We start from the raw sequence: 21,278 nt of genomic DNA, 5'->3' as shown, positions 1-21,278 counted from the left end.
GAAACCCACCAAGAAAGTCGCTAAAACTTTCCCTTTATTCGAATAATTTCAGTCTAGAAGCTACACGTTGTACATCTTTCAACATAATTTTGAGTGAACTTCCATCATGGCTTCTGTAAGAAGCTTCTTCGTTTTCTCTCCTATATAAGCTCTAGTAACCTATATACATGATCTCATCATCAAAACCAAGCTACAAGTACAAATGGATAAGCAGAAATCTTCACCACTTATTAAACAATTACAGAGACCTTTGAAGAAACTGAAGTCTCTATTGAACTCTTGGCAACTCAATTCCAATGTGTCCAAAAGTGTAAAACAAAAACGGTGCAGCTTGTTCAATAATCAAATGGGCTTGCGAAAGATCCTTGAGGATAAACAAATCAAAAGAGATCATATGGTACGATATAGAAGAACAACAAATTATACTTCAGAAGATGATATTGATAAAAGGGCAGAGATTTTTATTGCCAACTTTCGGCATCACCTAAGTTTGGAGAGAAGAGCTTATTCTTAGCTAAAGTACAAACCACTAATTGGGCGCGGTGGTTCTTCATTTTGTCTCTTAATTATTTGGTCGGGGGTTTGATCATTAATTATGTGAATCAAACATATTTTATAACCAGAAGTTTATTGTTTAGTGTGAGCGAGCATCTACTCTAAGTGAATCAATTTGTAATGTTTATGATGGATACATATTATCCTTGTCTAAAAAATATCTATTATGTAACATACTGTTTGTTTTTAGGGTGACTAAGGAAATCTTGGGGAACAAGGCAATTGTTTTTGTTCCTAGGGTTTTATGGAATACTTTAGCTTATTTACCAATTGATCAATACATTGTTCATTGTTTGTCCCTAAAATAGTTTTTTTTGTTACAATAACAAAACAAAAGAAAATATCATTGTACATATATATAAAAGAAAATTACAATCCCAGGGGTTAATTAATTTGACCAAAGACTAAATTATATAAATTACAATGGTATTAATTACACATGTTTATGAACAAATGATTGGAGGGAACACATCAGCACCTCCTTAATTTTCAGGTTTGGAAGAGACCAAAGAGATGTGTTCTCTTCATTCTGTCTCAGTCTCACAACAAATGCACACAAAGTGTCTTGTTTCATTTGGTTTGATAATCAATAACAGTCTGAAATGCACCAGCCAAAGCTCTCACCTTGTTCTTTCTCGCCTCCAATAGTTTGCTCGCAGTCTCTTCAATGACATCATTTGATACCTGAGACTCTTTCTTACCATGAACAGAAGCTGTTTGTTGATTTGGCTTTGGTGACTCTGCCACGGCTTCTTCTTTAGCTTCACTATGTTCATCACCCTCTTCTTTAGCTTCTTCTTTAGCTTCACTCTGTTCATCACCCTCTTCAACTCCTTCTGTTAACTTAACCCCTTCACTTGTTTCTCCTGATTCAACCCCTTCCTTCTCTTCTTCCTCTGTCTTTTCCTCATTGGTGGTCTCATTTTTATGATCTTCTTCTGTTATAACCCCACCTTCTTCTTCTTCTTCCTTTTCTTTGACCTCAACTTCTTCATTGGCTGAATGATTAATTTCTGGCTGACTCTCATCAATGTTGCTTTCCTCTTGGATTGTATTCTCTACCTCTTCATGCTCATCTTTGATGATTTTCTCTTCTTTTGCTTCTTCTTCTTCTTGTTCTGACACAGTAGGTACCACCTTCTCATCATGATCATCTTGAATTTGAGGCTGATCAGACTCTTCAACTTTTTGATCATGCTCATGTTCAGGTTCAGACTCTTCAATTTTTTGATCATGCTCATGTTCAGGTTCAGATTCAACATGAGGTGGGGTTTCAGGTACATTTTCAGCCTCTTGTTCTTTATCCTCCACTTTTTCTACTTCTGCAATCTCTTCTTCATTCACAGCTTCTTTAACTTCTGCCTCAGGTTCATCAACATGGGTCCCTTCTGTGGTTTCAGGAACAGTGATGGTCTTTGAGGTTTTCTTCGATTTAGCAGCAGAAGCACCAGCAGCAGCTACCTTCTTATTTGCTGGAGTGAAAATAATGGGGCTGCTCTTCTTTGCACTCTTGGCAACCAGAGGGTGAGTTTTTCCTTCTTTAGAAGTCTTTGAATTCCTCTCTGAAACAGGTTTGGTAGTGTTTATGGTTTTCACTGGAAGAGTGGTGGAAGATCGAGTTAGGACCCTGTCTCTAGGGCCAGGGGACACAAGGGCATTGTTTTGCCTTGAAAGAGTGTGCTGTCTTTGTTTTGGGCCTGAAGGTGATGGTGGTTTGTCAAAGGACCTTCTTCTGTTGAGAGTGGCTTTGTTTTGAGCATCACTCTTGCTGGCTAGCTTGAAGGACTGGGACTCAAGGCGTGAGCTGATTGTGGGCTTGAGGTAGTTTGGGATTTGTTTGTCTGATGGGCTTGAGGTGGGCTTGTCTGATGGGCTTGCTGTGGATGAGGGCTTGGTGGTCTTTTTGGTGCTTGTGATGGGGATAGAAGATGAGGGCTTCTTCTCCTTCCCTGTAGCACTAGTGTCTTTAGTTTTTGTTGCCATGTATGGTTAGATGTCTCAAGCTAATAATTTGTTCAAGAGAACCTGCATATTAGCAAAAATCAAACCCAATTATGTTGGATGTAAAGGATGTCTATGACTCTCCATATTGCACTAAATTTTACTTGATGTAAAAATTCAAGTTTATGTGGTGAAACTTCACATTTATTATGAATAAGTTGAGTTAAATAAGTGAAAACCAATTAATGAATACACAAATCTAATTGAGAGGGTGCACAAATCAATACATCTGGAAATACAATGGGATAAGTCCATCCCTTAATCAAGATTTTAATGAAACAATTCCAGATTTTGTTTTTTAAATACAAATGTCATTCACAAGATACAATCTTGTTCGAGTCATGAGCATCCAAATTCTTGTGAAGTTAGCATTTTCAATGAAATACAATATTCGAACTTAAAAACTTGTTTAAGATGAATCAAACAGATACGAATTAAACTAAACTTCCGTTGGTATTTCAGAATTTTAATGTGTTGGCTAGACAATGAGAATTTCATAAAGAAAAAATGGTCATGCATAATCACAATTAATTTTCATAATTATAACAAGTGGTCTATACTTTTGAGGTTTGACATAACATGTGCTCCACGCCTCCACTAGTTGGATATAATGGATTAACGTGGAAAGCCTATCTCAAGTTCTCAACTTTAACACCCAAAAAAGAATGAAAGAAAAGAAAAGAAAAGCCTATAGCCTAACTCATTAATAAATAAGAAAGGTTCCCTTTCTTTATAGGGCTTAAGGAAAGGTTCCTCCCTGGTGTAAAATGAAATTAAAGCATGTCATTATTATACTTTTTGGCCCAAGAATGCCTATCTCTTCATTTTTCATATCATCCACGTTAATGTATTATTGTTTGAGGAATATCCATCTTCCTCAGAAGATTTACTCTAACAAATTATTTGTACATGAAGAAAGATCAAGTGAGTTTTTTTCATTAGATAAAAAATCAAGGAAACATAAAGTATTTGTCAAATGATTATGATCAATTGATCTTTATTCAGGGATGTTTTTAACAAAATCTATTTGATATGGAAAAAAGGAGAAGAAAGCAACCAATGGACATGTGACACAATGATAGATATACAAAGGATGCAATATTCAAGGGCTTTGTGCAAATTCAACTCAATATAGGAAGAGTAAATTTGAGACAACCAAATCAGAGAAGATTCAGGTTCAGAAAACGTACCTTGATAAAAGAGAGTTCATGGAAAAGTGAATTTGTGAGCACAAAGCAAATGAAATTGCCTTTGCTTTGAAAGATGAGAATATATGAAGAAAGGAGCAAAACGAAAACAAAACATTGGTTGGAAGATCATAAAAATATTAGAAAGAGGGGGTTTCGGATGCTTAATAATATCATAAATGGAGCGCAAATTACGCATAAACTCAAAAATGGTGATGGTGTTTGTGAAGGCAGTGCAGGTGTTTGAATTCCTGGCCATTAAATCAAAACAAATGGTTGTTCTATGTTCCTTTATTACCGGGATGTGGGTTGCAGAGTTGACCCTTTCCTTTTTAATTCAATGCAATGTAAGAGTTTCTTAAGACATTTTTTTATCTAAATTTAGTTTAGAATATGTTAGAAAGTTCTTTCTTACTATTTTATGGAACTAACATTGTTCTTTATCTTTTAGTGAATAAGCGGTTCTTACCATGACTCATAAAACAATCACTTTAAATTCCTAAATAAAACTTAAACGGTTAGGTAAATGGTTATACTCTAACATGCCTATTAAAAAAAAAAAAAACTGAAGAGTTTATTTGGCCTTGAAGTGTGGACAATGCACATGTCCGCCTATATACTATGGGCTTAAATTCAAGTTTTCTCATTAGAATAATTGAGGGTATCAATAATCAAATTTTATACAATTTGGTCATAGAGACTCTGATATCATGTGAAGAACCAATTATTCCAAAAAAAAACGTAAGTTGTTATGTAAATGACTTTGAATGTTTTATATTATATTTCTAATAATGCTTAACCAGCTTATTCTAGTCCGACAGTTGGCTAGCAATGAACAACTAGGTGTGCACCCAAGTCCTCTCAACCACTGAACTTAGGGCTTGCAGGTCTCTGTACCCCCAACTCTAGCAAGGAATAAGTAGGAGCACAACCATGAGTGATTTCCCCATTAGACCCCGACTTACGAGGCTTAGTATCGTCTTGCTTTATCATAATCAGCCAACGAAAAATTGGTCGCAACTCCTCTTGTCCACTAGAATCGAGACTTGTAGTGTTTTGTATTGTCTGATTCTATCCTAATCGATCAATTACCTAGCAATAGGCTAGTCGGTCAATCCTCGCTCTACTCAATGCCACGTCATGATGGGTACTTAGAAGGGGCAAGATCAACTCAACCAACAACAAATCCTATAAATCATGTCGCGACTCATAGAACAACCAATCATAATGTTTATCAAGGAAACCATTGCTACAAAATAAAAAGCATGAAATCTGAACCCGACGATATCAAGCGAATCAACAATAATGAAGATATATGAATGATCTAAAATTAAGGAAGGATATCGTAGGCTCACAAGGAAAGCAAGCTCAAGACATAAAAATGAAAAGGGTCACAAGGAGTTAAGTATCGCCACATACTTACACTCTTTAGGGCTAGCTTGCCCATAATATAACATTAGGTTAGCTTTCTAGAGCACCTTGTGTAATTAATACAATAGTTTTTTTATCACACGACCTCGACCTAATCTCTTTATGAGGGTTCTTCTCTCTCCTTTATGAGAGTCATATCCTCTAGCTAGGGTTTTTATTTTATGTTTTTCTTGTTTTTTTCCACTATCTTCGTCTCCGCCTCTCACTCACACCACTCGTGACCACCACCCATCTCTTTCCCTCACCCTCTTTTGTTCCCTCTTCTCACCACCACTAACCTAGGGCTCTAACTAATGATTCCTTGTGGTTTTCATAATGCAATGGCAAGATCAAAGTTTAATTTCTATAAAGCATGTTACCAAATCTATCATTATCCGATCCTATGATATCTCTAGCAAGGAAAAAAATGTTGAAAATAGAATCAAGACACTAGAGATTGGAGCATTCATGCCTGCCCTTTGTAATAGGATTTTCTATTGTTTGGTGGTGATTTATTTCTTATTTTGTGTTTACCATGCTTAAAGTGTTAAGTGTTTAGAGCAAACGAGTTTGTATTGCAATGTTTATCATTCAATGAAGTAATCATGTTCAAGCTAAATAAAATCATTGTGAAGTCAAAGCTCTTTCAAAATACTAAATACTAGATATTATACTCGTGCGTTGCACGAGTTTACTTACAATATTTTTTACCAATATATAAAAATTATTTTAGTTTAATTAAATAAAAATTAAAATATTTTTTAATTATAAATATAAAAAATTTGTGTTAAGACATTTCAATAAATATTATTATAGTTCTTTTTGTATAAATAATTAATATTACTCAAATTTAATTATTAGCATAGAAATAATTTTAACAATTAAAAAATATATTTATTTAATAATATGAAAAATTATTAACTTAATTTAAAATATTTAAATTACGTAAAAAATGTTAATTAATAAGTATTTAATGCCATGAAATAAGTTTTAATATCATTTTTTTATACTTTTTACATGGAAAGTCATTTGCTGTGACATGTCATGACCAAGAAGAATAAATTGATTTTAACTTTTTGAATTACAATAAGTGATAACTTAAATACCCTTTTGACAAAAAATTGTCCAAAATGTTATCTTGTGAATAAATTTTTTCAACTTATTTGGTTTGCAAATGTTTTCTCACAGTCGATAGCCATGAGATTAATCCTTGAGACTCTCACAACAAACATTTCTTCCACTTTTGTCAATATTATTTTTCTCTATTATGCTTCCTCGAGTAATTTTTACTAATATATCATAGATTAAAAATGTGTTTAAATATTTTTTTCAAGAGTAAAGTACACTCACCCCCCTTAAGGTTTGTTAGAATTACACTCCACCCCATTCTTATCTAAAATCTACATCCCACCCCATTTTATATAGAGGCAAATTTAGTGACGAAAAATATTTTTCATTAATAATTAGTTATTATTTAAATTTTTAATCAATAATTTCAAAAAAAAAATTCAATATAATCCAATAAATTTAAAAATGAAAACATCACAATCCTCCTCATTCTCTCAATCGCGTTTTTCCTCCGTAAATTCATAATGCAAATTATGCAATAGCACACCTGCCCGATTTACAAACCATATCTCGAACATAGTGAAACATGCTTGTGTTTTCATATTTGGTAATAATTCAATTTTAATCAAAATAATCTCTTTATACCTCCAATTTTCAAAATTGGGTTGTAGGCCAAAAAAGCAACACAAATGGGTGAAGAAAATAGAGAAACAAAATTATGAAAATATGAAGTGGATCTGAGGTTATTAGAGCCCAACGAGGCGGTGGAGCATCGTTTTTAACAAAATCCAACAATATCTAAGACCAACAGAGCGTTCGCTCACAACTTCAAGGGGTGAAATTCACAATAAGTAGTTGAACAAGTGGCTTTAGGGATGTGCGATTCACGTTATGGGGTTCAGGTTGCAACAAAACTTTGAGGCATGGAGGTGCCATGGGGTTTCACATTGTGGGACAGTGGAGCCGTGTTAAAGGGAGTAAAGGCTTGGTGGTGGCCGTTTGTGGTGAGAAATATGATTTGGAGATAGATGGGACGTGGACTTAACAAACAGAGTGAATGGTTTTTTTAAATTTAATTCAGTAAAATTATTTTCATAAATTAATGTATGATAGTGTATATGCATTAAATTTATTTAATTTTTTACTAACTAGTAATTAGTTTTTAGTAGTGAGGAATTTGTTTTCGTCACTAAAATTTGCCTTTATAAAAAATGGGGTGGAGTGTAGATTTTTAAAAAGAATGGGGTGGAGTGTCATTCTTGCAAATCTTGAGGGGGGTGAGTGTATTTTACTCTTTTTTCAATAATGCACATATATGTTATAGTTAAGAATAAATACCTTTTTACGGCATTTTTCAATTTTAAAATATTTTATACATATTATTTATTATTAAATAAGTTTAATTTTTTAATATTTGTCAAATGCAAAATTGAAGATAATTTCAGTGTTTTTTTAAAGTCAATTTTAAGTTGATGAATATTGTTATTTAATGTAAGTAGTTGAATATTTTTTTACAATACAAATTTTTTCATTTTTTAATATATTATTACAAAGAAAATTTATTATTTCTTAATGTATTTTAATAAAAAGGTATGAGAGTTATATGGTTTAATGTAAAACTCAAGTCTCTTTTACATATAAATTGAAATTTTAAAATTTTAAAACTATTTTATCTAAATTATTTGTTAAAAACTATTATTTTCTTATTGAATTTAATTTTAATATTTGTGAAATACAAAACTCAAGTAAATTTTAAGTTTATGAACGTTGTTATTTAATGTAAGTAGTTGAATGATTTTTGACAATATAAATTTTTAAATTTAAATTTTATTATTGTTGAATATATTTATTACAATTTTTTTTGCTTGGATACTTTTAATACAATGCAACACTTGAGTTTTGCTTATGTATTTAATGCTAAAACTCAAGTGTGCTTTATATATATATATAGATATATAGATTTGATGCAAAGCAGCAGCTTCACTATGTACACATTTTCACGCTCTAAATTTAAATCATATAAAATAAATAATTACATATTTTGACTTTTCATGCTAAATATTTCCTCACTACTTACATAGTTTTGGATGATTTCTTGAAATCGCAAACATGAGTAGGCTACGCCGTCATTTTATTTTAAGTAATTTATTCTTTTATTTTTTTATGTACATGCATGACTCAAGCATGTAACTACTTAGACCAACCGGCTTTGCATTAATTTATTATTGGTTTGACAATTATATTTATAGGATGTGGCCTTGGAAATTACTCAATGAGCTGAATCAAATTGATTATTTGCTCCATGAAGTGAACTGCTTAGAAGTAAGGCACACCTTCAGGGAGGCCAATTCTGAGGCTGATCTATTAGCTAACACTGGTTGTGAAACCAATGCTCCTGTTTGGGTTTTATTAGAAGAAAGGTTGGGAACTCTTTAAGTGGACTATTTGTTTGGTTAGAACTCAGGGACTGTGTGCCCACCTTTTTTATCTCATTGTACTAGGACTTGTTTGTGAAGAAGCTTCCTTGAGTATACTGCTTTGCTCGCGGTTGCTTTTCTTCTTTGTTGTCCCTATCTTTTTATCAATGAATATTTGATCTTTCAAAAAAAATTTATAGGATGTGATGTAGAATAGAACTCCATTTTATATTGTTTTATTATTTCTTAATTTCTAGCTTAAAATTGGGGAAAAAGAACACGTTGGAGGCTTGGGTTAACACTTAACACACAGCATCACCAAATTAATCCAATTAATAGGTGGCAATTGTACGTGGAGCACCACCTGTTCACCTACCACAACCAAACGTGTTGGCAACTCACCCGGTTGGCCTTCAAGCAATGGTTTTGTTGGTGGAGCTTTTGAGCTGTTATAACAAGTGCTATCTAGCAAACTAAGCTAAAGAGATGTTAAAGTGAACCAACCCGGCTCACATGAATTAGCTAATCCTAATTTACTAAAACAAAAGGTTTGAAAACAAGAAAAAATATATGAAAATTCGCCTTTTAGGATTTAAACAAATATGTAAAATAAAAGTTGATTGAACAAGTCAACTCAACTTAAACTTATTTTAGCTGAGAAATTAAGTGGGCCAAGTCGAATTAATCCTAAAAATATGAGTTTATTTTTTACTCGAGTTGTCAGTTTGGCTTGCAACTAGCAAGCCAAGCTAACCCAACCCGACTCATTGGCAGGAATTGGTTAAAATTCATATAGTACATACCTTGAATCTAGTTTGTTTAATTTATAGAAACTTGCGAGTCAATTTGCTAATGCACAAGGATTTATTATTTTCTAGCTCGTCAAAAAATGAACCAGGTAACTCAATGCATTTTTTTTGGTAATTCGTGGTGAACCATCCCAAGTAGGTCAAGTTAGCCCGTTTTAACAGCTCTAAAATTTACCACCAGTCATTTGAGTCGCGTTGGCTCATGAACCGCTAAAAACTCAACTAATCACACGGCTGGGTTGAGACGCTTAAAAGCCATATATAACACCATGTCACCATGTCATCAACCAAAAATTTGTATGTGGCCAAGGCCAACGATGGCATGTAGTGGAGGAAGCCAAACTATTCATTATTAATTGGTTTGATTTAAAACACATCGTTGAAAGCATCGAGAGGTCCAAAATGGCCACTACTGCTAACCCCACCCATTCTTCCTTTTCTATGTTTCTTTCATCAGCGACCTTATGACGTTATAGGGCTTAACCTTATCTAAACCCTTAGCTAGCTACCAAACAAGACCCAAGACAAAAACAAATTGTAGCTTACAAAAGAGTTACATCACTATGTGGTAGTGGTGGAGGGATCACAGTGCGCCATATCCGCTCCTTGCCCTACACCTGGCTTACATGCAACCATTCCAACTCTAGATTTTGTACATGTTCTTCCTTTTTATTTCATTTTGTGTGATTTATTTCTAAAATTAGTTTAATTACTACTGTAAAAAGGTTTTACACAGTTTATCATCAAATTATCATGTTACAATTACATTTGAATAAAATAAAAATAAAGAAATATAATTCACTAATTGTATGTTTGTGTAAAACTTTTCACACTAACACATATTTAAAAAATTAAATTAGAGTAAAATTACTCAAAAGACAATCATATTGACTAAAATATCATACCACAAATCATTTATGAAAAAAAAAATATTAATTAAAGTATTTTCACGGTTGGTAGTTGTGCTAAACTATTACTGTACTAAGAGAAATGGTTTTTTTACATTTAGTCGGGAAAAAATTAGTTTACATCATCTATGTTGGTAACTTTTTTACATCGAAAAGATATATTTTTATGACTCTATCACTTATGAAAAATAAATTTTATTTCAAGAAAAATAATAATTTTTTTTGAAAGTAGAAAAATAATAAACTTTATTGGAGGATAAAAGGATTAAAATTTAGGAAATGTTTAATCTTACTGAAATCTTTACACGAAAACAACAATCCACATGCTTATCAACTTGGAAATTTCCTTTTATGTCAAACACGCATTGAATTGCTTTTTAATTGGTCAACCAATTGCTTATAAAAAAAATTGGTCAACCAATTGCATCTTGTTTTTTATGAATATTTTTCACGTATAATAGCATTTAAACAAAATAAAGCCGGCTCAGTATATACATGCCGGCGAAATGGGCCGGTTTTTACTTTTATGAACTGTAAGAAAAACATGTGAAAGTCAAAGTGAAACCATCTCACTTTGACCAAAAAAAAAAAAAAAGTGAAACATGTCCTATCACGTCATTATCAAAATGAGGAATATGAAAATTGTTGTCATTTTGTATTAATTACTATTCTACTCGTGACTTCCATAGTGGACAATGTGCATTTGTCATACACTAAAATAGCTAGCTAGAAAAAACGAATGTTCTTCCTTTTTATTTTCGTTATGGTAATACACACGAATGAATCTTTTTATGCCTTTCAATTCATTACTCTTTTTAATCTTTTTTTTTTTCCTTTCTAGTTTTGAATGGAGAATTCATTTGACCTTTTTCTCAACTCTACATTATGAGGCCCATGTGTTACCATAAGCACACGTAATCTAGCATCTTGCACTATGAAATGCTTGTTTTCTTTTTCTGATTTGTGTATCTATTATGTTTTTGAAAAGAGTCATCAAATGTCAAAGGTAATCTCAATTTTTCAAGGTACTAAGTCTAACACAATTGAATGTTAAAAAGAAAAACAAATTAAAAAAGGGAGTAAGCCCTAATACAAGTTACTAACAAAGTGGAAGGACAAAGATGGTAGGGTTGACAATTCAGGCTCACTCATCCATTTGAGTTTCTTCCCAACATATCAACACACTGTCTAATCATATTAGATTGCACTAAAATTGATGAAGATTCTTAATTTACCAGCTCAGATTTTCACAGTTGGCCCATGAGCCATTGTCTTATTAAAAATTCACTTTATTTTTCTATTACATGAATACTAAAAACACATAAAAATAGAAAAAAATGACCAACACAGTTTCATGAACAAGTATAAAAAATATAATTGTAATCAACAAAAACTCATTTACACTTTTTGTGGATGGAACTTACTATTATCAATTGAAAATATACACCTTATTAATTTAGTAGATAACATGTACGAACACGTTGATTCATACCTGAGATTGGAGCATCACATTGATTTGATTTCCCATTCCTTTCGTGTGCCCACTGATTGAACCCCACGTTAGTTACTCAAACTCATTTAAGGTTCTTTGAGTGTGACACCACACTTAATCCAATCCCTTAATCACCCTAACCCTCCACAATCAACGGTCCAGATCTCTTTCTTCTCGTTTTACAATTAGGCGGCGCCACTAACTACGACCCTTTAATTTTCTTTAATTTTTCTTTTCCTTTTCAGTTCAGTTCCCTTCCCATAAGATAAATAATAAATAATCATTTTCCTATGTATAAAACAAATTAATAAATAATCAACTTATGTTTGAGTGAAACCACTTCATTACATAAGATTGTATGTTTGATTCTGACTGCATTTTAAAAGATTGTATGTTCGATTTTAACAGTGTGACAGTTGTTTTGATAACCAACAATCTTTAAGTAACTTTGTAACTGCAAGCGACATATGATTCAGAAACATACCATATTTCATGGTTGCGACGGGAGCCGAAGTAACTCAAACTTTTATTCATAAATAAATAAATAAAAATATTTATTACTTTATTATATTAAAAGTTTAAAACACCTTTGTTGCGTGGATTAAGCTGAAACCTCTTCTTCTCTCTCCCAAACAAAGCTTTTCTCTCTGGTTTTCTCTGCTCTCTCAAGTTTCAAACGAAGAAGAAGAAACCACAACAACTGAAAAAGGTAGCTACGGAATTCAAATTTCTACGCTGAAATCTCAATACACAAATTCAATCTCCACCGCAATTTTTCTTTTCTTTTTCCATGTTGACCTTGGAAAAAAATGGACGATTGAATTTTTTTTTGAATTTTAATTTTTTTTTCTAAAATAATTAATGGATTTTGGGTCGTTGAAATTGAATTTCATCGATTTTGCGAGGAAATTTGTAGCTCGTTCAATTTTTTTATTTTTTATTTTTTGTGATTTTATTGGGTCTGAGTTGCGTTGAGCTTAATTTCAGCGCTGAAATGGCGGAGACGAAGTCTCTGTGATTGTGTGGAGAAAATTTGATGGAAAGTTCCGTCCTTTAAAAATGGGGCGACCCCCTTCTTTTTCTGGGTTATGGGACCATTCATCTACTCTAGTTTCTTTCTCCTTCACTTAATTATTCTTGTTTCAGTTTAAAACACCTCAATAAATTGTTTGGTTCTTCACAAATGATTGTTTTTTAGGACATGGGTTTCTCTGTTTAGTCATAAAAAATGTTGCTTTGTACCATGGTTTCTGGCAGCTGGTGTTCATCATCATCTGATCATGTAATAGTTTTTTGTTTTTTGTTTTACTTTCCTTTTTGATTGTTCTGGCTGAAGAATTTTGTTAATAAATTCAAGAGCATCATCTATAGGGATAAGAATATTATACACCCTTTTGGCTCATAATATAGCTAGTATTGAAAATAACAAGTTATTATGCTATTATGTAGATATTGTTAGACTATAGTAACTTCTAATTTCATGTATGGAATTTGGTTGTCCACTTGTCCTGCACTAGGAGCTTATAAAGAAATTCAAAGTTGCAGCTCCATCACTTGATAGTAATTATTCTAGTGTCTGGCAAGGCATATATCTTTGTGGATTATGCATGCTGCCCTGGAAATTTTCTGCATAGTTTGTAACTGGCTGTTTGGTAGATTCAATAACCCAGTTTATGTTGACAGTTGAATGGATGCTTGTTTGCTAGCTGGTTTTCTTGAAATTCTGACCACATGGGATTAGAGTTTTTTTTTCTTTCCGTTTATAGCATGAATTTAACTACTTGAGATTTCAAGTATATGTTTTCCCTCTTGTATGATTTCTTTTTTTTTCTACACCAGAAATACCATTCAAAGTTGGCTGTTTTTCTTGCTGTTGATTTAATACATCTATTTTGATGTAGTTCAAAATTTCTAAGGATATGTTCATCAAGCATGCTATTTATAATCTAAGTAACTCAACTTGCTCAAGAAATGCCTGATTTTCTTGTGAATAAATTTTCAAATGATGAAATTGGCATGAGACTTGTGAATTGACTTATTGGTTCATTTTTGCAACGTTTTCCTTTGGTTAAATTTTCTTGTCAAAGGAATTTCTAAATACTTACTGAGAAAGGCTGCTTTGCCTCCCAAACACACAGCATGAGCATGTTAACAATGATTATTGTCTTATGGCCCCTGTATTATCTTATAATGCTGAATTCTTTTTTTTTTTTGTTCTCTTCAGATTAATTCCAGCAATTGTATATGATTGCTTTAAGTCAAATTCATCTGAAGCTCCTCTGTAAGAGAATTCGAACAGTGAATTTTTTTGGGATAACTTCAATCATTATGAAAATACAAATATATTTTATCTTTATTTCCCTTCAATGCATAAAATTAATTACTGAAGGTTATTGAGAAAATAATTCTATGAGGAAATTTAGCTATGGCATGTAACAAGTTTGTAGCAGTTTTGGGATATCATATTGCAGTTGGATTATTCTCTGATTTCTAGATGGTAAAAATGTCTGGCTAGTCTTTGTATTGCAGCTTGAGTTCTGTATATAAGACATTGCAATGTAGAAACATGTAAAATTGTTGTCTTAAACTATATATACTATGCTTTTGACAATCATGTAGCTTGTATGAGTTTTTGATCTTCTTATACATCATATGCCAATGTGTTACAGATTTGAAGGGAATACGCTATTGATGGATGAATATTCTGGTAAAAGAGCCATTAGTGGAATGGTAGTCCCTAAAAAGGGGATGGGCCACATGTTTAGAGATAGTGCTAATACTAGAGATCAAAATGGTCAAGTATGCAGCCGCGTTGGTTGCAGCAGCGGAGTCAACTCTCCTAAAGGTACTCGAATTGGTTCTTTTGAAAAGGGAAAATCTTTGAGGCCTTCAATGCGATCTTCCAATGGAAAGGAAGCAATTGGAAGCTCTTCTCGAACTTCTTCTGGGACAAGTAACACAGGAAAACCTGTTAAGAAGGCTCAGAAAACACTATCATCTCAGTTAGAGACAGATTCATCTGAAACCAGTAGCGTACAAGATGAACCAGAAGTTTCAAAGCCTGTCCCTCCACCTGAAAAGGTTCAGAGAGGGCTTCATGGTGAAGTAGAAAACTCAGAGTCTGGTAATGTCACGCGGACCGAAGGAGGGAGCTCTAGTTTAGTATCTAATACAAGATCGCGGAGGAAGCCTGCCCTACGAGGTCAAGAAATTCAAAGCACTGGTCCAGGGACACGTGCTGGCACTAGTAGGTACGGGTTAAGGAACCTCAGATGCAACTCTATTTCTGATGTCATCCCTGCTGGTTGTTCACCATCAGATTCCACCCTTAACAGACGGAAAGATATGATAAAAAAGAGAAATTGTGAAGGGGAAAGTAGTTCCGCTGCCAAAGGGAAGAAGATAAGTGGTTCCTTAGTAGAAGGACGGCATTCTGGTTCCAGAAACGGTATATATATCTCTGATTCAAGAATATCTAGAGATGCTCCTCACAGGGATAGGCCAGACAGCAACTCGCCATCTGTTAGAACACGTAGATCAATCGGTGGTCATGCCAGGGGAAGGCTTGCTAGCCAAAATGCTATTCCAGTGGAACCCAATCAGTCCCTTCTCATGATACCTTCTTTTCCACATTCTGGTCATCTTAATGCTCCTAATGGATCACATCATACTACTCTGGAGACTCTATCAAGTTCAAGCTCTAACAGTAGAACCGGTACTAGCAGTGAGGAGTTATATGGTCTTATGCCTGTGTCTCCTAGAGAATATGGCATCACTCATTCTCTAATAAATCGGGATAGTTTTCGACGACGTTATAACATGGATGGTATTGCAGAGGTAATTTTCATTGTAAACAGGAGAATTACATTTTTCTTATCTGTAATGTGACAATTGACATTTTACAACTAAATAACTGTTTCCTAAATTGCATTTAGGTATTGTTGGCACTTGAGAGGATTGAACAAGATGTTGAGCTAACACATGAGGTAAGTCCGGATTTAAATTTTCTCTGTCTTGTTATGTCAGTTATTTGTATTTGATGCTTTCATTTTGTGTCTTCACAGCAAATTCTTTTATTGGAGTCCAACTTGTTCCTTTCTGGACTAAACTTCTATGATCAGCACAGAGACATGCGATTGGACATTGATAACATGTCATATGAGGTTTGTTAACATCATAAGGTGCCACTATTCATTTTGTTATATTTGTGCACTTCATTTCCCATTTTTTTTTCTTATAATATGTGCTGTGGTTTGAAGATTATGTTAAAAGTTACAACCTGTTTGGGTAAAAATATTTTCAAGAATGCAAGTTATTAAAGTAACATTAAGGATTATAACCTAATTGTAAGTGTTGTTTATTGGCAATACGTTTACATCCTTAACTTCAGGTAGAGTTTTAAAATTTAGCTAGGTTGGGGGAGATAGCCTTAAGTAAGGACCATGATCCTTGATATTGAATGCAGTTATTTTGAGTTTTTTTTCCTATCCTTACCTCCTAAATTTTCTATGAATGACAGGAACTGCTGGCTCTGGAAGAAAGAATGGGCACTGTGAGCACAGCTGTAACAGAGGAAGCTCTATCAGAATGCCTTAAGAAAAATCCGTATCAACCCTCAGCCTCAGACAATGTGACTTGCAATGAGAATAAGGATGATATCAAATGCAGCATCTGCCAGGTATTTTTTCTTAATTCACATATTAACTAATATTTTTGCATCATCTTACTTTTTTCATAATAGCCAGGTGTATATCAGCTTCTCTTTCCTTAGCATCAATTCTGAAACGCAGAGGCTATATTCTCCTCTGAATTGATTGTGACTTTAGAATCAATTATAAAAGGATTTTCAAACATGCACATCATTGATCAAAGGCTTATTGTTACAAGATATGATTTTGATAAGTTGACTTTATCTGTAGGAGGAATATGTGGCTGCAGATGAAGTGGGGAGTCTGAAATGTGAGCACAAGTATCATGTGGTTTGCATACAGCAGTGGCTACGGCTGAAGAACTGGTGCCCTATTTGCAAAGCACCAGTGGCGTCCTCTAGTCCTTCATCATCTTCCCAGTAATTACATCGTTTAGGTCATAGGAGGGAGGCTGATTTCTTATTAACCCCCTCTTTCTGTTAAGTTTTCTTGTCATTTTGTACAAAATACAGTTGCTTCTCACCTCTTCTTATTGGTCATTTTGTACATAGCCAATATCTTCATCCACATTATCAAATAATACAAGCCACTGGCTTGATAGACTTGAAATTTCTTTTTCAGAGTGCAATAGTCACATTTAATGTCCTTGCTACTTGCTCTTTGCATTAACCCATTTTTCTTTTTCAATATAAGAAGCTCTAAGGATTTGAAAGGAAGACTTTAAGGTGGGGCATGCAAGTTTTCCTTTTTCTTCCACGTTGATAATGATAGTACAAGGTGTTTGGCAACTCTTGTTTTGTTTTGTTTTTGGTAAAGAGTTCGGCAACTTTTCAAAACCAGATATTTAGGAATTATGTGGCTGGGCTTTAGACTTAGGTTGTTTAGTTACCACCTAAATAACAAAATCTCTAAAATCTAATTCTTGTCCTAACTTGAATTGAGAGTAAACTACTTCTTAAAACATCATTCCAAATTTTTAGTTATCACCAAGAAGGTACTTTAGTGGAGTCTTCCCCACTTTTAATGTGGGACATTATATTATAGGTCACTTTCCCTTAAATGAAATTTGTGATAAGAAACGGCAGTGACTAGTGAGTTTTAAAATGGAGAAAATTACCATCCGATTGAAGTAAAAATAAAAAACTCGAAAGAAGAGAATATAAACCATTAGTTTTAGCAAGTTTGGAGTGAAAAAATAAAAATGTTACAATGAAAATCGTGTGATATCGTGTAGCATAAAAAGTGAAACGTGAAAAACAAATTATCCATTTTTAGCAATTGATTATGTTCATTGTCTTCTATATTCTAAGATTAATCAATCTACAATATAGGGTATGCTCATGATGAAAATTGAGGTTTGAAATCTACCTTGGGACCTATCCGATCTAATTTGACATTTCCAGACTTTTGATTCTTTTGAAAAACTACATTTAGGCTTTTGATGGCCAATCTTACCATTAGGAAAACAAATCATTTTGGGATAAGATATAAAATGCCCTTTTCTCTTTGCTTTTACTTCTTCTACAAGTTTCACTCCTTCATGTTTCTTTTATTCCATATTTCTCCACAACATTTTTCCTCAGACTGATGGGGATGAATGATGTCCCTTTCATGGTTCTTCATTCAACAAACTTTCAGAAACAATGTGAATTTCGACCTTCATTTCAAGGATAAGTTACTAAGAATAACCACCAAAGTATCCCAACTCTCAGGTAGTGAACTCAGGAGTAAAAAAAAAGCTTAAGTTCAACATTAACTTTCATTTCAATATTTGTTAACTGCTTGATAATACTCTTGAAAATATTCAGATGCTCTATCATGATCTGGCCATTCTTGTACTCTAATTCCACTGGTCTTCTGGAAAGATGAACCTTATATTTCTGTGAGTCTTCTTTTGACTCATACATTCAAGTTTCGTTCACGACTCATGGACAATTGTATAAATTGGTACATGCTTAAAAAACGTTTATCAATAAAATTTTGAATCATCGTTATAGCTTTCTAAATCAAAATCTCTCAGTTTTTGTCAATCTTCCCTTCAGGATTTGTTCTTCAACATTATTGGCTGTTCAGATCTTTACAGTACAAGTAGTCTTCCTTCATAGGCTTCTAATATGAGTGATTCTGCAGTGAACTTGAACATGTCCATATCATGAGAAACTGCTTCCTCTAGCTTGAATCACACATGATCATAGCTTCCCAAACCAACAGCTTTGCTACCATTTCTGACCAAATGTATTATTAGCTCCCTCCTCTGTAATTTAAGATGAGTGAAAGAAAAATAAAGAGTAAGAAGGAAAAATTATGTGGCCGGGTCAGAAAGAAATCCCCACCCTTAAGTATGATTACAATAACTGATTTCACAAAGTAAGTGTTTACAATAGGGAATCATGTAAAGGTCACAACCTTCTTTTCTTGCCTCTGGTTTGTAGAGGGGTAAAACCTCTCTGATGGTGATTCTAGTAATATAAGCAAACATGAAGTTCAGATTAGTACCATATAACAGGGGCAGCAATATGCATTTGGTCATAAACATAATTGAAGTTCTGCAATACAATTGTGGTAATAATAATATCGATATAAAACAATTTGTTGTTAAAGATTTCTTCCAACTTACAAGTCATACTTTCCCCAGCAGATAATGAGAGTTGATTCAGCTGGAGGAATGTGATATCATAATTGCATAATTCTTTTAATTTCCTTTTTCGCAGCATAACGGCCAGTACATTTGCCAAATTCAACAAGATGACAGGAATGGCAAAAAAAGGGAAAGAATTCTATACAGATGCTCAAACACCAGACAATGAACTAGAAGCATTGAAATACTCATCCTCAATTTTAACAAATGGCAAATATTAATGCGATCACTCACTACTGTTTTTACACGGATATTTAAGTTAACATACTCAGAAATAAGAATAAGAACATATGGAACAACATATATGACCCCAAGACAAAAAAAAAAAAAAGGGCTCATATTTATACAGTCAAGTTTCCCTAATTTGCTGCAGATATGTAGTGCCAAAAAAATATATAAAAGATCAGAGAAAACACAATCAAAGACATCATTCTCTCTTACCCCTATTCAGCATGTTAATTCTTAAGTTCCATGAATTTGCAGAATAGGTCCCTGAATACGTCAGTCCTTTTGGCATTCTATACATAATTCATCACTTGACAAAATATGGGATGGACCTAAAATATCTGACTCTGAACAGTGTGTTCCCCTGTTATACAGAGAATGCAGATGTCACCTAATTCAGGTAATCAACATTCACAAGAAGTACCAGATACACAGCAGTATAGCAATTTTAATCTATGAGAAAACTGCATATTACCTCCACTTCAACTTTAACCTATTGTAAATCATTGCCTGAGCTTTAAGAAATTTCCAGATGGCCACTTCAGTTTCCCTCCAATTTTCATCAACAACAGTTAACTCAGTTGCTGACACAGCAGAAATTTATGGACTGGAAGGCAGAGGCTATTGGCAGATTTTTGAAGATTCCAGGAGTAACTTGCCAGAACTAGAAGTTAAGGCATATTTTTATATGCAATTTCTCCCAGCCTTGGCTCTCCTAATGTAATATCATCTATCGCAATGCAGCCCTGAACGTCAAACTCCAAAACTTAGTCACACCTGCAGAAGATTGAAAAGATGATGACATCACAACAGCCACTCAAATCATTCATGGCCGTTTTAAGTTTTGAGAAGAAATACAAATAAAATCCAACCTCAATATTCTAAATAATAAATATGGCAATTCAATATATAAAAATAAATCTTCTAATATCATTTTGGTCCAGAAAGGTTTTTTAAGTTTTACATTTCAAGAATGGGGCATCAGAGTGACAATGATGAGGACAGAATAGAATAACAAACTTCCAAGTATTCATACAAGATCAATGAACATAAAGACTTCAATGGTCATTAGCATTGATAACAAATCAGTCTCCATAATTTATTTCTGATGGACTGCATAATTTAGACTGATGGTCTAGCTTCTGGTAGTTACAATGGATTTTTTGTATTCAATTTATAGTGATGTAAAAGACACACAAAGTAAAACCCCAACTAAAATAACCTGTTAGCCACCCATTTATCACGTGTTCAGTTGCAAGGATAAGGGAAAATCAGTTAAAAATGCACAAGCAACAGTGTGCAAAACAAGGACAATACTGAAAGGTTCAGACATTCTTAGGTAAGTTTCAACTTTCAACATTATTAGACGTAGAATGATCTTACTGGGAGCATGCATGCTGCTAAAAGCATATGTTCCAAGGAATTCTGCTGGTCACCATCATATAAACAATTATAATGACTCAATGTCGAGACCATTTGTAAATTCATAACAATACATAATGTTGCTGCAGCTTAAACATGTTGAAATTTTAATTTTTCACTAACCATAAATGTGTGTAGATTATACAAATTATGGAATTATGTACACATTGTGTAAACTGTTAATTGTATCAGTTGCTTTTTGTGACAAATAGTAGAAAACAAAGAAAGTAGCAAGATCACAATTAAAAAGTCTTCTTTCTCAGTCCCCCATTGCATTCAATAAATAACATGCAACAACCCATTTACAAGTAACTTCCTCCAAGTCTAACTTTCATAATTAACCGACCGGCACGCCAGATTCCTAGCAACACTGTTTTTAACGTAACAACACTCTTCATCTACATGAGTGTCAATATAAATTACAATATATGAGTAGAAAATGTTCCAATCATTCAAGAGAACTTAATGCAGAAAAAGCACCAACACCCTTCAGGCTT

General features: G+C 33.5%; 2 protein-coding genes and 1 long non-coding RNA gene across 6 annotated transcripts; 1 reads left to right on the top strand and 2 right to left on the bottom strand.

Moving 5' to 3' along the window:
• Positions 1-840: 840 nt before the first annotated feature.
• Positions 841-3,995, bottom strand: LOC130727483 (uncharacterized). The gene is made up of 2 exons (XM_057578632.1): positions 3,747-3,995; positions 841-2,580 (listed from the first exon to the last, which is right to left on the bottom strand). The coding sequence occupies exon 2, from the start codon at positions 2,536-2,538 to the stop codon at positions 1,126-1,128; it is 1,413 nt and encodes a 470-aa protein (XP_057434615.1). The 5' UTR covers positions 2,539-2,580; positions 3,747-3,995; the 3' UTR covers positions 841-1,125.
• An 8,413-nt stretch (positions 3,996-12,408) lies between these two features.
• LOC130727482 (uncharacterized) lies at positions 12,409-17,148 on the top strand. Of its 4 annotated transcripts, XM_057578629.1 has the most exons (7): positions 12,450-12,556; positions 14,072-14,128; positions 14,517-15,684; positions 15,783-15,833; positions 15,912-16,010; positions 16,367-16,525; positions 16,767-17,148. In XM_057578629.1, the coding sequence occupies exons 3-7, from the start codon at positions 14,539-14,541 to the stop codon at positions 16,917-16,919; spliced, it is 1,608 nt and encodes a 535-aa protein (XP_057434612.1). In that variant the 5' UTR covers positions 12,450-12,556; positions 14,072-14,128; positions 14,517-14,538; the 3' UTR covers positions 16,920-17,148. The 4 variants fall into 4 exon arrangements, with proteins under 4 accessions (XP_057434611.1, XP_057434614.1, XP_057434612.1 ...); XM_057578628.1 differs by lacking the exon at positions 14,072-14,128 and having other exon boundaries at positions 12,409-12,556; XM_057578630.1 differs by lacking the exons at positions 12,450-12,556; positions 14,072-14,128 and adding an exon at positions 12,727-13,129.
• Positions 17,149-18,225: 1,077 nt separating this feature from the next.
• On the bottom strand, positions 18,226-21,125 carry LOC130727481 (uncharacterized). The gene is made up of 3 exons (XR_009015302.1): positions 20,324-21,125; positions 19,835-20,136; positions 18,226-19,723 (listed from the first exon to the last, which is right to left on the bottom strand). It is a non-coding gene; the product is annotated as an uncharacterized LOC130727481 (long non-coding RNA).
• Between the last annotated feature and the right edge of the window lie 153 nt (positions 21,126-21,278).

This window comes from Lotus japonicus, chromosome 1 (genome assembly GCF_012489685.1).
Source record: "Lotus japonicus ecotype B-129 chromosome 1, LjGifu_v1.2".
NCBI classification, from domain to species: domain Eukaryota; kingdom Viridiplantae; phylum Streptophyta; class Magnoliopsida; order Fabales; family Fabaceae; genus Lotus; species Lotus japonicus.
This window is presented reverse-complemented; position numbering and strand designations above follow the sequence as displayed.

Bases quoted from the DNA above. Each gene is read 5' to 3' on its own strand.
- LOC130727483 (XM_057578632.1), bottom strand. From the start codon at position 2,538: ATGGCAACAAAAACTAAAGACACTAGTGCTACAGGGAAGGAGAAGAAG.
- LOC130727482 (XM_057578628.1), top strand. From the start codon at position 14,539: ATGGATGAATATTCTGGTAAAAGAGCCATTAGTGGAATGGTAGTCCCT. The intron at 15,685-15,782 runs GTAATTTTCATT...AATTGCATTTAG, and splicing joins ACATGGATGGTATTGCAGAG to GTATTGTTGGCACTTGAGAG. The intron at 16,526-16,766 runs GTATTTTTTCTT...CTTTATCTGTAG, and splicing joins TCAAATGCAGCATCTGCCAG to GAGGAATATGTGGCTGCAGA.